General features: G+C 49.7%; 1 protein-coding gene across 2 annotated transcripts in view; it reads left to right on the top strand.

Annotated features, from left to right (window-relative positions):
- Positions 1-14585, top strand: part of AR (androgen receptor) — a 46595-nt gene that overhangs the window by 26079 nt on the left and 5931 nt on the right. For both annotated transcript variants that reach the window (XM_031593965.2, XM_090150547.1), the window contains exons 3-5: positions 4234-4350; positions 9822-10109; positions 13727-13871. In XM_031593965.2, the coding sequence (XP_031449825.2) occupies positions 4234-4350; positions 9822-10109; positions 13727-13871 (550 nt within the window). The remainder of the gene's footprint in view (positions 1-4233; positions 4351-9821; positions 10110-13726; positions 13872-14585) is intronic.

The following is a 14585-nucleotide window of genomic DNA, read 5'->3' as shown; positions in this document are numbered from 1 at the left end:
CTAAGCTCAGCTGTTACCTGCACGCGCTGATAGTTTGCCAATGCCTGCAGCTTCTGTGCTTGTCTGTCTGACTGGTGAATGTTCGCACTTGTAGACCACTGGTTTTGGCTCCCTGGAGGGTTTTCCTCTAGCTCTGCCAGCAGGCAGCTCCATGCAGAGCCTGCACACCTTCCTGGCCCCCTCAGGCTGCTGGAATCACAGCCCTGAGAGAGGGCAGCTGGAGGACTGTGCTGCATCACGATGGGCACTTTGGTTTTCTTCACTACTGTGGTAAATATGGGTGAATATTAAGAAAACTACTTTGCAAAGGTAGTCTATTAATAGTGGCTTATTATGAATTAATTACAGCAGCTCATGCCTGTGGCAAACACTGCTCAGTTTTGGCTGGAAAAGGAACTGCCATGTGTGCTGCAGCAGCAGCCTGGGCTGCCCGTGGTGGGGAGAGGGGCAGGGGCTTGGGACGCTGCCTTAAGGGGACATTGACACAATGTGGGCTCTGCTGGGTCATGGGTTCATGTTACAAACCATGTCCACCCTATTCATGGTTGGGATAGGAGTTATCCGGGCTCCCAGGTTTTGCAGTTAGGGAAAAGAACCCCTTTAGGTCCCCAGGCGTTAGGACAAGGCAAGCAAGCAGCTGATTCTCACACAAAGCAGAAACAGATGCGTGAGCAGTCTTTCCATTACCATTTGTTTCCCTTTTGTTAATGGCTAACAGCTTAAAATAAACAGTGCCAGACTCAGTGTGTACAAATAACAGAAAATTGGTGTCTGTCCCAAAGAGCTGATCCTGTGAACCAGGCAGACAGCTCTCGTCGTTTCACCAAAAACACTGTGCCGTGACCATTGGGCAACGTACTGACTGGGACTTCGGTCTTGCGTTCCCTGAGCCCGCTGGCAGGGAAGCAAAACTGTGCTAGAGATCTTACAGTGTGCACTGCTGTGCTTTGTGCTCCGCGTGCTGAGGCTCACTGCCTGTGGGCACCCAGTGTGCCCCGTGTCCCCACCATGCCAGCAAGCAGGGCCAGCACACTGAGGGGCAGCCGGGGGTGCTCAGCCATCTCATCTAGGACAGCCCTTGGGCTGGTGGCCTGCTGCCCTGCCTGGGGCCTGGGACAGCGTGGGGCCTGGCCCTGGGGTGTCCTTGTGGGGTGCAAGCAGCTGCTGTGCTTCCAAGTGCAGCCCATCAAGGGGAGCTTGACCTCTTGAAGATTTTGAGCTGTTATCGTGGCAGCAGTGCTGTAGTTTAGTCTAGGGAGGCGAGACAGGGCAGGGGAAGGAGCCAGGCAGGATGGTCATGCGGTGCTCCTGGCACTGCCCCGTGCCCTTGGCTGAGCCATGAGGCATCCGTGCTCTGCCCGGAGGTCCCAGCCCTGGCTGTTGGACACCTATGGGAGTTCTGATGGCCAATAGAGCCTCCCAGTGTTGGGTGCTGCTGTGAGACAGGAATCCTGCAGGGAAACTGGAGGGAAAGGAGAGCAAAATCAGCTCCAGGCTCTCCATGCCAGTGCCTGCAAAAGTAGAGCATCCATTCTTGTTTGATGCAAGCGCATAAAGAGGTCAAGTGGAGAGAGGATGGCCTCAGCACCCGGTTCCTATAGCATAAAAATAACTCCAAGTAACCCAGTTTCAGCTGAAGTTGTGTATTACTCATCGTCCTCGATGAACTGCTGAAAGGCAGGATGGTGCTTGTGTTCTGTGGGATTCTGTGCAAGCTGCTTCTGAGGCCTTTCTGAGTGCCCTTAGCACTGATAATGAGCAAAAGAGAGGGGGAACAAGAGGAGGAACTGATGAGAACAGTGTCGAGAGGGTTTAGCAAGGTATCACATGCTGTTGGTAATGCACTCTCTCTCCATTATTTCTGCAACCTTAACAGCTAAGGCATTGAGGATGGCATCATCAGTTTTTAATGGGAACAGTTCTTAGAAGTTCACATGTACCCTGTTGTTTTAGCCCTCGGGCTCAGCCCTGTGAGCGTGCACTTGAGAGGAGGTTGCTGTGACACTGGGCCTTATCATTACTTACATGTGAAGCTGTGAGGATTACTGGTTGCAGGTATGGTTTTGCAGGTGAAGATTGATGGTGCCAGCAGAAGATACAGATGTGCAATTTCAGAGTCATGGGCAATGTAGGAGGGGTGGAAATTTCTGTGGGCTCCAACATTGCCACGATTGCAGAAACAAATGATTTAATGATTTCTTGGAACCTGAAGAACAATGGTGAAGCAACAAATGATGCCAATGAGATTTATGAGTACTGTGTAGCTGGAAATTGGCCACTTCTTCTCTTTCTCATACGTTAAGACATTGTGGAGGTGTGTGTGGGAGGAGGGGAGTCATTAAATAAGTGAACCAAAATCAGTGCAATGTCAGAATGATTAAATTATTCAGCCTCATCCTTTCAATGGGTCTTTGATGAAATGAAATAGTATTTGAAGTGTAAAAAAAAAAAAAAAAAAAAAAAAAAAGGCACTTGCAGGACAATAAATAGCATTGAAACTCAATATAGCCTGATTTCCCAGTTAATCTGCTCCTACAGAATCTGTAAGGCATATGGCTCTATTATACACCGAGCTGAGCTGAGTTTGGAGTGGCATGAAGAATATCAGACAAATCTTGATCCAGTGAACATGTTCAGACTTGATACAAAAACAAATTATGAGTCAGGAAGAGAAGTTCCTTCTTGGTATGTGTAGCAAATGGAGCAGTGAAGAAAATGAGATGAAATCTGGATTTCTGGTGGCTGCTGTCTAAGCAAGCGAGAAGGTGAAGCTGAGATACATGCATGAAGTAGCTGCCTCTGATTCTCTTTAGCACCCTGGAAGGTGCTGCTGTGCAGGATCTCAGCAAACACTGCTCCAGTTTTCTCTTGATGGCTGCAAATGCAGTCCATAGGATACTGTTATTGGTGCCAGCACGGCGAGACCCGCAGCAGCAGAGCTTTGGGACAGCAGCTCCTTACGCCATGAGCTCCCCAGCACCAGTCTGTAAGCTGCAGGCAGCAAGCCCAATCAGCAGGAATGGGCAGCATTGGAAGTAACTCATCCCCAAACAGCACTGCGAAGGGAATTGTGAGCGGAGAGGGAGCTGCTTTCCAGGGACTCAATTCTGCACACAGCAGAGATGTGCAGCAGTGCCTGAGCAGCTCCGTGGTCACCTGCAGCATTCTGAAGGCTCGTTGGAGGGCAACTGCTCTCATTAAACCAGAGAGCCAAGCAAGAGATGAAAGATGTGCAAACCAAACTATCTTTATCTTAGTTATGCGTCATTAGGATTTAACTGCTATTTATTAATTAATTGGTAGTCAATTGCTAAGTCATGGCCTGATGCAACGATGGAGCACCTGGTGGGAAGGCAGGGCCAGCCCAGGGGAGCTCCAGATGTGTGCAATACTGCTGAGTGACCAGGAGGGATGGAGCCAGGATCCTCCCCTTCCCAGCCCTGATTTAAGGGTTGGCAGAGGAGGTGAGGGTATCTTGCTGGAGATCCCTGCCTACCTGAAGCCTTCCAAAGATAAGCAACTTTTTCCCTTCATTTCTGTGTCCATGACTGCTGTATTTGGGTTTGTCTTCATTTACCACAGCCAAAGACTTTGCTGCCCTGCTATTATCACTGTACTTTCCATCACATTATAGCATTACATACTTCTACCGTGCTGCAAAGCACAAGAGTGATTTTCCTCTTCTAAAAGACAACCTCTGAAAAGTGCACGTAAAGATGCACAGTGGCATCTCTGTACCAAGCGCATATATCTGGCAGTGAACCCCTTCTGTGGCAGCAGCTGAAGAAATGTGGTTTTTTTCCTACTTTCGCCAGGAGTTTTCTGGGGTGACTTGAGAAGTCGGTGCTGATGCGGTCACTTTCTTTTCTTGCTCTGTTTCTTCCTCTGGCCAGAAATCAGTGCCAGCTGCTCAAAGCTCACTGGTGGCAGCGCTCTGCACGTAGGCAGCATGCCCTGTGGGAATGGCTGTGCTCACTGTGCCCTGCAGCCCAGGAGGCCATCTCTGGGCACCATGTGCTGCTGCCAAACTCTGGGCTGCAGAGCTGTGAGAAAGGAGAGGTGGTTCTGAGCAAAGCATCACAGCGGCGAGGTGGAGATGCAGCATTGCTGTTGACTGCAATGAGAGCCCAGTGAATGCTGAGTGATACTGAGACAACGAGAGCCCATTTCTCTTTTTGAGTCTGGTCTGATTGGTGCCCACCACCCATCTGCCTTTCCTTCTTGTGTTTGTAGGTAAGCAGAAGTACCTGTGTGCCAGCCGGAATGACTGCACCATTGACAAGTTCAGGAGGAAAAACTGCCCGTCCTGCCGCCTGCGGAAGTGCTACGAGGCAGGGATGACTCTTGGAGGTACGTATGGATGATGTCTGTTGGCTCCTGGTGTGTGGCAGTGTGGGAGTGAGGCTGATGGAGCATTGGGAGCTTCTGGAAACAGCTGCATGTTTCTACTACCCAAACATTAACTTCGTTATGTCTGTGTTTCAGTTTTGGGAAGTGTTCCTTTCCTTAATTTAAAACCTCATGATCTGAAATAATATCTCAGCAGCCAGGTGATTGGGTTCTCACCCAGACCAGAGCCTCTTTGAATAGCTCGCTCCCATTTTAATACAATTTTTCACAGGCAGAAGTAGGGAAAGGGATGCTTTTCTTCATAGAAATACAGCCCCGGCATTTGAATGGGTGTTGATGTAGCTCATCTGTGTTCTCAATCATGTAGCTCTACCAAAACTGGCACAAAATCTGACATTTTCTGTCCAAAACCTAGAATGTCAAACAGTTATGCTAGTGAGTCTCATGTTCCTGCAAATAGGCCCGTTTTATTGCCTGAAATGTCAGTATTGCCAAATAGAAGTTTCAGCATGTCCTGGGCTCAATTTTCTTTCTTTCTGCCTCAAAAACATGCAGAACGTCAAGGTGCTGTTTACAGCACCACTGTGTGGCTCAGCTTTGGGTTCATCCGCTGTGAGGATGGAAATGAAAATCCCCCGAGAAAGGCGCTGGGGAGGAGAGACCCCAGGCAGCTGAGTGAGGGGAGGCACAGCTCCCACGTGAGGTGCAGAGGATGGAAGGCTCAGCACAGACAGCAGCCCTGCTCTGCCAGGGGTGTCAGCGTTGGGCCGATGCTGCTGGGCTGTGCAGTACTGCACAGAGCTGGGAAGATGCAGCATCGGCGTGAAGAATTTCCTACTGGAAAAGTTCTGGTCTACAGCTCAGGAAGGAGCACTGGTTTTAATGTTATTCTCCCCAGGACAGTTCTCGCAGCTCTGCATGCTCACATTCAGCAGACAGGAGCCCACCTGCTCCGTCTGCGCTGGCAGCAGTGGGAAATGAATCTGAAGCAGTGATGGAGGCGCAGCTCCTGGCAGGCAGGGCAGGCAGCGTGCTGCTTTCCTCCCGGCACTGCAGAAGCAGTGTGAGCACTGAACCCCTCCCTTCACTTTTTTTTTCCCTCAATTTTTTCCCTGAGCTTTTCAGGTCACCCTGACCTGTTCTGCTCTGTTTTACATTTGGTTTGAATGTCAGTTTAAAGGCAATTGTTGCAAACATGCCTGCTCTGAGTTTGCCCGCAGTTATTTCTCCCACAGTAGAGAGCCACAGCGTTTGGAAATGCTTCCAAGCTCTCAACAGTTGGGTTTAACTGCTTGTTAATTAGTAGGCACTTGCAGGGTATAATCGAGCTGGGCATGGCCAGCAGAGCCGCAGCTCAGAGTATTTTAATGGTGGGAGGAAGTTGTGCTGAATGCCTTATTTAGGGCTGTCTGCTTTGGCACAGAATGGCAATATTTTGAAGCATTTCATTATTGATTGGGATCACCCTGACCTGAAAGCTGAAATCCATTAAACAGAATCTTCTCTCTCAATCAACTCCGTAAAGCCAACGAGGGATGAAAAAGTCAAAAAACAAAAGACCACCAAAGCAGTGCTGGTGCCAGCCTCGTTAGCTCAGCTCTCCTGGTGCATGGCTCTCCCTCTCTCTCTCTCCAGCACCTCTCTGAGCTGCAGTTTCAGGTACCTGCTCCGATGTGCAGCTTTGCTCCTGCCCGAGCACAGAGGAGCAGCACTGCTGCTCACGCAGACACGTGGATGCCCAGATCCTGTACAACGTGCACCCAGTCCATGCAGCTGGAGGGGTGTGAGGTCCTCCTGCCCCTGGGCTGCTGGCACATCTCAGCCGTGCTGTGTGAGGCCCTGGGCTGCTCATGTTCCCAGCATTGCTGCTGCGTGGCTCTGTGGTCCCAGCGCTGTGCTCTGTGCTGCTGCCATCCTGGGCTGAGCTCACACACCACTACACCATCAACTGCAGGGCTGGAGGCTGCTGTGAGACATGCTGGTACCCGAGGTGTGAGTCAGACCTGTACTTAGTCCTAATTCAGCTCCGGTTACCACTGTCAAAATGAAGCTCCTGCCTTACAAACTGCAAGCAGTACTGGCACAGTGGAGATGCTAGCACGTTTTGCAGGCTGTTGTGGTGGTTACTGACGCTCACCATTGTGACAGACGTTCCAGGTTTTTCATCTCACCTGTTCTGCATTTCTGGATTCTTATATTACAGGTTTGCTTGTCTGACTGAAAAACCACCTTTTATTAAATTTCTGCCCCCTGCAGTGGTTTTTTTTGTCTGTGACTTAATAACCCCTTAGCCTTCTTCACAGCTATCTAGATAGCATTCATTATGTTTTTATGCCAGAGAATATTGCCTAATTTTTATTATTTGTGTGCCTTCTGAAGCTTGCCATCACCTTGTTGTATTGCAAACAGCACTTTCCCAGTATCAGCAGCACCAGTGATGAGAGCAGTGGTAAGGTGCTCCCCAGGTCAATATTTTCTCCTTCATGTGAATGGGGACCTTGTTAGTCCTGCAGCCACTGAGCTGTACTGCTGCTCAGCTTTGTGTTTCTCCATCAGCCTTCTGGGGAGTGCAGGATGCTGCCCAGTGTGCTTGGATTACGGCTTGTTTCTCTGGTATCTGCTCTCTGGGAAGCAGGCAGAGCTTGTCAGCAGACCTGCTTGGTGATCAGTCCTTAAGGTTCATTGTTATGTTCCCACCTTTGCACTGCCTGTAATTAGCAGAAATGTTTCATTTTCCTTATGGAATGAATGTAAACATGCACTAGGGGGGCTAAGAGCAACCCTCACAAGGGCAGACCTGTTTGGTGTCATTTCAACATTTGTAATTACTTTTGAGATGTATTACCTGGGTGATTTAAAGTGATTTCAGCAGTAACATATTGACTTTATATCATTTTAGTTGGTTTTTTTTTTTTTTTTTTTTAATTAATGTAGGCCAGGCTGTCACATCTCTTATATGGGTCTACTATGCCAATGCTATTGTAATTATCGACTAAAATTATTCAAATTTAAAACTGTGTCCCAGGAAGAATAGTGGTAGGGTTGACAGGATGGGGTTTTGGTGAGATCTGTGTTGGCTGCTGCCATTCTGCCCAAAGCTGAGGCTGGACAGCAGTGCCTGGAGCTGCCAAGACCTCCAGGACCTGCCTGGGGAAAGGCGCTCTGCCCCCTGGCCCAGCACGTGTGAGAAGTGAGTGCTGGTAATGCAGGGCTCCTCAGCCAGTTCTCCTGCAAGTCCTGGCTGAGAGCTGGCCAAGTTCGCTTCATTAAAAGGTGTGTAACTTCCTTAATTGCTACATAAGGGACTCCCTTGTCATTTTGCAATGCCTAACGCTTTATCGTGATACTGTGTAATTATAGTCATCCGAGGGCTGTTTTTTTCCCTCCTCTCAAATTCATAACACGCTTTGTAAGTGAAAGAATAAAGCAGAACCGCAGATGCGCTGCATGTGTGACTCGCTGAGCTGATAACAGCGAGCTGAGGCTTCTGAGCTGGATGCACCCAGAGAAACCCCAGAGCTTCGCACCGTGCGTAGGGGAGGACAGTGCAGGTTTCTGCCTGCCTTGGCTTGTCCTGGGACGGAGGTGTAAGAACAGATGTCCTTAAAGAGGAAATCAAATCTGGGTATCCGTTGCTGCGCAGCTACCAAGGGAGTAACAGTGCTAATGAGCACTGGAGATGTCTAAAAGTAGGAAAGAGAAATCCCACATCAGATGTTTGCAATGCTCTTAGAGTGTTTCAGAGATGCACTGGAAGAGGCGGCTATTTTCGGTGTTCTTGCATTTCCTCTGTTTTCAATTCTTGTTCCTAGCAACTACTGCATAGCAGCCGCCATTGGGATGGCTCTGCTCAGGGGAGGTGGCACTGCGGCAGTCTGTGCACAGTGTGTCAGGTCAGGTACCTGCCCACATCTCAGCATTTTCAGATTTAAAATAAAGGTGAAGATTCCAGCAGGGCCGTGTCAGGGGCTGAGTTTTGGAGGACAATTTGTAGTTCCCAACCCAGAGCATCCTACTGAAGGCCACAGATGTCTGCCTGCATCATTACTCTGAGCCGTTCTCCATCTGCTAACAGCAATTCAGCCCCCTGTGGAATATGAGCTCTGCAGTACACAAACATAAGGTTCCTCCGTTTGGAATAGTTATTATCTGACTTCATTTCTGCCTGTCCCCTCTTTTAGTTTATGACCGCAGACTCTGAGCCTGCACTATTATCTGTGTGCTCTTTTCTTACTGCAATGCAATTGAAAATACTTAAGAAAAAAAAGGAAAAAATTGCAATATTTAGACTGGGATCCGCATGTGTTCCATGCAGCACTGGTTTGGTTTATAGGTTCCCAGACCCTTATTGGCACTTCTTGTTTGCCTTTGGAAGATGGGGTTTGGTTGGTTTTGTTTCCTTAAGCCCGTGTCTGTGTTTCCCATCACCCCACTGCTGCAGGCGGTGCGGCCATTGGGCGGCTCTGCTGCAGGGGATGGAGATACCTCAGAGCCCCACGCAAACAAACACTGAAGTACATCACGCCATGGTGTAGCCTTGCTTTCCCATTGCCCTCTTTTAATTTTATTAGTTTTCCTCTCCTTTTTCTGCAGAGCAGCCTGCCTTAATCACGGCAGATCATCCAAAGGCCGTTCCTTACAGATCAGCGTTCTGAGCTGATTTACAGAGTTGCTCTCTCAGCTGACATTTTTATGTTCCGCTGCTTATTTTTCTAATTACAGCTGAAAGGAAATTTGAGATAAGTATCATGTAATGTGGGAGCCAAAACCCCAAGGACAATTGGTTTGATGTTGTATTCTCTGCTTGAATTAAGCGATCAGCTTTTTTTTCCCCCTCTAATTAATTAGGGCTTTTTGTAGTCAGTGAAGTATGAAAGCGGTTCCTTTCAGCAGCCTGCCAATCTGCGCTGTGCTGAGCACTGTCCTGCAGACACTGGGTTAGGTAGCTGCTAACACTCCAAGAACTCGGAGGTCTGGAGCTCCCAGGGTATCCTATAGCAGAGCAGCACATGCGGTTCAGAGCTGGTGCACCACAACCAGAGCACTTTGTCATGGGCACATCCATCTACCCTGCAGCCCCGACCCCATGGGCTCACTGCACGGAATTCCTTTTGATGCTGACTGATGGGATCCCCGCTGGAGTCAATCCACTTCTCTTTTCCCCGTTCTTCTTCTCCATTTCTAACCAGGAGTTAATATGAGACTAGCTGTGGCTGAGGATGCAAACGATGCTTGTTTTTTCCAAGTAAGATTAATGAACAAACGGTTTTCTCTGTGCATTGTGTACTTCCCTTTGTCCATACATGTTGCCTGTGATGCTCTGCTCTCCCCAGTCTGCCCACACTGTGTGCATTGCTACGGTTCATCACTTTCACTTCTGCTGTTTGCAAAACCGACAAAACCGGTGGAACTGGAAGCCAAAAAACCTCAAGTTTTTCTAAGTGTCGTGCTAAAGTTTGTCCTTTCCACAGCCCGCAAGCTGAAGAAGCTGGGCAGCCTGAAGACACAAGACGAAGCCGAGGCAGCCAGCTCGTCCAGCCCCACAGAGGAGCAAGCTCCTAAGATGGTGATGACACATGTCAATGGCTTTGAGTGCCAGCCCATTTTCCTCAATGTGCTGGAAGCCATCGAGCCTGCTGTGGTGTGTGCCGGCCATGACAACAGCCAGCCAGATTCCTTCTCCAACCTGCTGAGCAGCCTGAATGAGCTCGGGGAGAGGCAGCTGGTCTACGTCGTCAAGTGGGCAAAGGCTTTGCCAGGTGAGGACAGATGGATCAAATCCCAGCCCTGCCACCATCCTAACACCCCGCCGTTTGCTGTGTGTCAATGGGGGGCTCACGGGGGTGGTCTGCAACCTGACTGCACAGCCACGTTTCCTGGGGAGTGCTCCCATGAGGTGTCTGTCCCTGTAACTTCCCTGTAAGCCAGATTGCAGCGATGCCAGGTTTGTCTTTTGGTGGCTGATCCATGAGAAAAGTGACCAAGGTGTGACAGAGAGTAAAGGCACTCAAGCCCTTGAGTTCCGTCTGTGCTGGCAGTGCCCTGGCACATGGCATCGCATGGGCGTGCACCATCTTCCCAGTGCATGGAGTTAATTAGAGTCTCAGGGTCCTGCTTTCTTTCCATTCTCACTGCAGTGGTTTTGCTCCACTTCCAGGGCTGTTTGAACCAAACCTGCAGAATTCTTCTCTGAACAGAAGATAAGCACCTGTACATTATGTTCTGTGGGTGCTGGGAAGTCCTCGTGTGGCCATGGCCCTATCTGCAGGCACTGGGACTGCTGTGGGGCCGTGTTGCCCTTGGCCTCCATCAGAGCTCTGCGCAGCTGTGCTGTGTGTGGGGATGCTCTCGCTGCTCACCCCAGGCACTGGCCGTTCTCCTAAAACTGCTGACAGCACCCCTGGGTGCCCCAGTGCGCGGAGCCCCAGCAGCTCACCGCTGCCATCCCTATCAGCTCCACTGACCCCAGGCTGAGGCACCGCTGATCTGTTATCCGCTGCTTTCTCCTGGTGGTTCTGTGACACATGCCAACACCAGAGCTCAGCAGTAGTAACAACAAGTTTACCACTTAGTCACCCTCTTGATATTTTCCTGGGAAGGAGCAAACAATGATGGCATTGTTGCTGCTCTGTGCTCCAGGCTATGGTTATGTGGTTCCTTTGCTTCTGCCACGCTCTGGCTGTTCTGCGGGGAGGTCGTCCATGAACAAGGGGTGGTTGGTGGCTCTGGTGTTGTGGGTGACTGTGCGGGCAGCCAGCAGAGCTCCCCACCACTCCGCAGCCAGAAGCGTCCTGTCAGGTAGCCAGAGGTGATCTGCTGGCCAGAAGTTCCTGAAGCTGGCCGTGGCCCCATGCATCAGAGGTGCTTTCTGCCCTGGGGTCTGCAGGCTGCGGGGCGTCCTGATGCCGGGTGGGCACAGAGGACGGTGATGTGAAGGAGAAGTAATGAAAATAGAACCCAGCCAATTTAAACCAGTGGGATGTTGGTGTTTTTAGCAAAAGAGAAGAATTTGCACTGGGTCTGCTGGGAGGCTGCAAGCCTGTAATGAGCATGGCTGGCAGACAGGGGCTGGGGGGCAACACTGCCTCTGCCCCTGCTGCCTGCTTGGCACAGCGCTGATGAGAGCAGCTCTGGCTGCCCCACAGAGCAGCCCTGTGCCCAGCAGAGGTGTGAGCACAGTGAGTGCTGTGCTGGGGTGGGGGGCAGTGGCATCGGCCTGGTGTCACAGCATTGGATTACTACTGGTAAATGGATGAGAATGAACCTTGCATCTCACCCTGAACCCGTATTCCTGGGGCAGTTAATAGGTCCAAGGTGTTGCACTGCTTTCAGTGAAGTTTTAATATCCTGGAGTATCGGAGCCATGCCTGCCATGTCAGGCAGAACCAAACTGTGCTTTCCTTAGAAAGGTTAATTAGCCACAGCTTGCCAAGAAAGCTTCTGGAATACAGAATTCAAACTCTGGTTAAATCCCTGTTTTCCCTTCACTGTATGGATACAAAAATGTTGTCAAGATGTTACTGTTAATTCAGATCGACACTCGATTGCGTTGGTTTAAAAATCATTTTAACTGGCTGCAAGTGGGAAGCCTTAATTCGTTCCCAAAGGAGCTGGGAAAGCATCCTGTAAAGAAGGAACTGCTCTGCAGGGAGCAGCAGGAAGGTGCTCCTGATTGGGGCCAAGCTGCCCTTGCAAGTACTGCTGCTTGTTGCAGATATTGCAGATTTTGGTGTGCCTGCTGTTCAGTTGGGGCCTTTTGGGTATCGCAGCCCATCCCTCGCTTGCTTTTCTGTTTCAAATCTGCTGCCTTGCCCTGTGTTTAACCCATTCTGTAACTGTGAGGATGCAATGGATTGTGTATTTTTTTCATTCTCTGGACTATCACATTTCCAAGGTAACAAATGACCATTTATTCTTATAGAAACGCTGCTTTAGGGAAATATATGAGGTGCTCAATTGATCTCTTAGGAAGAAGTAATTCTGACGCAGCACCATATATTAAGAGAGAAGATAAAGACTTTACTTCTTAGCTTTGGTTATTCACAAGAAAAAGATTATGCTTTCATCTCTTTCCAATCATCCATAAATGTAATATTACTTTTGCAGTGATTGCTCTCTGCAGAAGATATCAATGTGTGTCCCTTCAGCTATGCCATACCAGAAACTTAGTGATGTATTATGGCCGTGGGTTTGTGTTTTCCTTTAGCAGTGATGTTGGCCATACAACATCTGCCATGCCCACAGGCTTCCAGGGAGGAACAGGGATCCAACAGATACGTCGGGGGTGATAATGCAGTGCTTAGGGGAAAACCAGTCTGAGTGGGTAAGAACTGCATCCTGCAGGGGCTCTTTGGGCCACTGGTGCTGCTGGTGCTCAATGTGCTGCGTATGGACACAGCCATGCAGAGGTCCCTCCCTGTTTACCCTTGCTCCGTTAATTCCCTCTGAGAAGAAGATAAGTTTTTCCCTCAAAGAGAATTTAAAAGGGGAGGGAAACAAAGCCTGTTGATTTTGGCAGATGGTGGTACAGCATGCTGACCAAATGTCTGTCCTCATGGCTGCAGCGCCGCCGCTCCTTCCTGCAGGCTCCATCTGGGTGCAGCAGCACAGCTCCTCTGAAGCCCCTCCGAGAGGGCGGGTGGTATGAAGGACAGTAGCAAGTATGGAGTAGGAGAACGTTCCAGCACACTGTCACTGTGTGTGACAGTGCAACAGTAGGCAAGGAATTCATCCCTGAACAGACATGCTGCACAAGTCAAAAGGTTTTTTTTTTTTTTTTTTTTTTTCAGGCATGTAACAATTAAATACAAGATTCCAACATAGATTTGTTTTAGGGATGAATATGGCTGATTCTCTGCTGCCTCATCTGTACCTATGCTCTGCAAACGCACTGCATGCAGCTCCTGCAGATTGCAGTCCTGGGGGTGGAGGCACCCGCTGGGGGCAGAGGGGATCTGGTGCACACAGGCTGTGCTGTTTGGGTGGGTGATAGGAAAGCTGGAAGGGGAGCATACGGACCTGAAGCAATCACAGGCAGCAATGAAACATCACTTGTGCTCATTTGCAGTTGACAGCTTTCCGAGCAAGAGACAGATGCTCGCTTCAGTGGAATGTAATTATGCACTGTGGATTATAATCACACACCAACGGTGTTGGAATTGTTTTAATGTTTGATTGAGATAACATGCCATTTTTCTCAAAATGGGAAAATGGTGACTTCTAAGAGTGCCAGAATTTCACCGAAAAGAAGTAATTGATTAACGAGGGCTCAGCTCTGCCTCTGACTGTTGCTGCGTGAGGACAATTCCAAGAACTGCCAGAGCTCAGCACTGATGTGTAACATCCCTCTGCTGTGTTTTGCTTCTCTTTTGAACAGGATTTCGCAATTTGCATGTGGATGACCAGATGTCAATAATCCAGTATTCTTGGATGGGTCTCATGATTTTTGCCATGGGTTGGAGATCTTTCACTAACGTCAACTCCAGGATGCTTTACTTTGCTCCAGATTTGGTCTTCAATGAGTAAGTGCCAAACATCAGCAGCCTGAAGTTTGCCTTGCCTGGGTCAGACTGGGTGAGAAATGAGAACCAGACAAGGGGGTTTGCTGTACTGCCTGGTTATGGGATGTGCAGCTGGGCAGTTAGGCCCTGGAGCTGATCCAAGCTAAGAGGGGCTGCAGCAGTCAGCAGGAATGATGAGGAGAGATGCAATGTCTCCCCGTGCCTTCTTTCAATTCCCTTGCTGTGCCCTCAGCAGCAGCCCATGGTGTGGGTGTGAGGGGCTGCAGCGCTGCCTGTCTCCTGGGTGGGGGTGGGGGCTGATTCCAGCAGGATGGGTTGGTTACAGAAGGCAGAAGTGGAGACAAATTCGTGCTGTGAGCTCCTCCAGCTCCTGACGATGTCCCTCTGGTGTGCCGTCATGTTTGAGTTGAGCAGGTTTTATTGGCACTAAGGCAGAAAAGCTTACAAACAGTAACTAAGTGCAGCAGTGAGTGAGAGCACAACTGCTGTGTGAGGGCTGAGCTCAGCTTCGTGTCCCTTCTGTGTAACTGAGTGGGGTGAGTCACTGCAGCTGCTCCCAGGAAGGCAGAGTGTCACCCAAACCTGGCAAAGCCATGTACCATCCATCCTCAGGCGTGCAGAGTTATGCGGGCATGTTTTGGAAAACCCTCCTCTCCTACCTTCAGGCCTATTGCTGTCAGCACCCTAAAGCAGAGCTCAGTCCCGTGCCAGGGA

Source organism: Phasianus colchicus, chromosome 14 (genome assembly GCF_987193195.1).
Source record: "Phasianus colchicus chromosome 14, bPhaCol1.hap1.1, whole genome shotgun sequence".
Taxonomy (NCBI): domain Eukaryota; kingdom Metazoa; phylum Chordata; class Aves; order Galliformes; family Phasianidae; genus Phasianus; species Phasianus colchicus.
The sequence above is the reverse complement of the archived record's forward strand: the minus strand, read 5'-3'. Positions and strand labels throughout refer to the sequence as shown.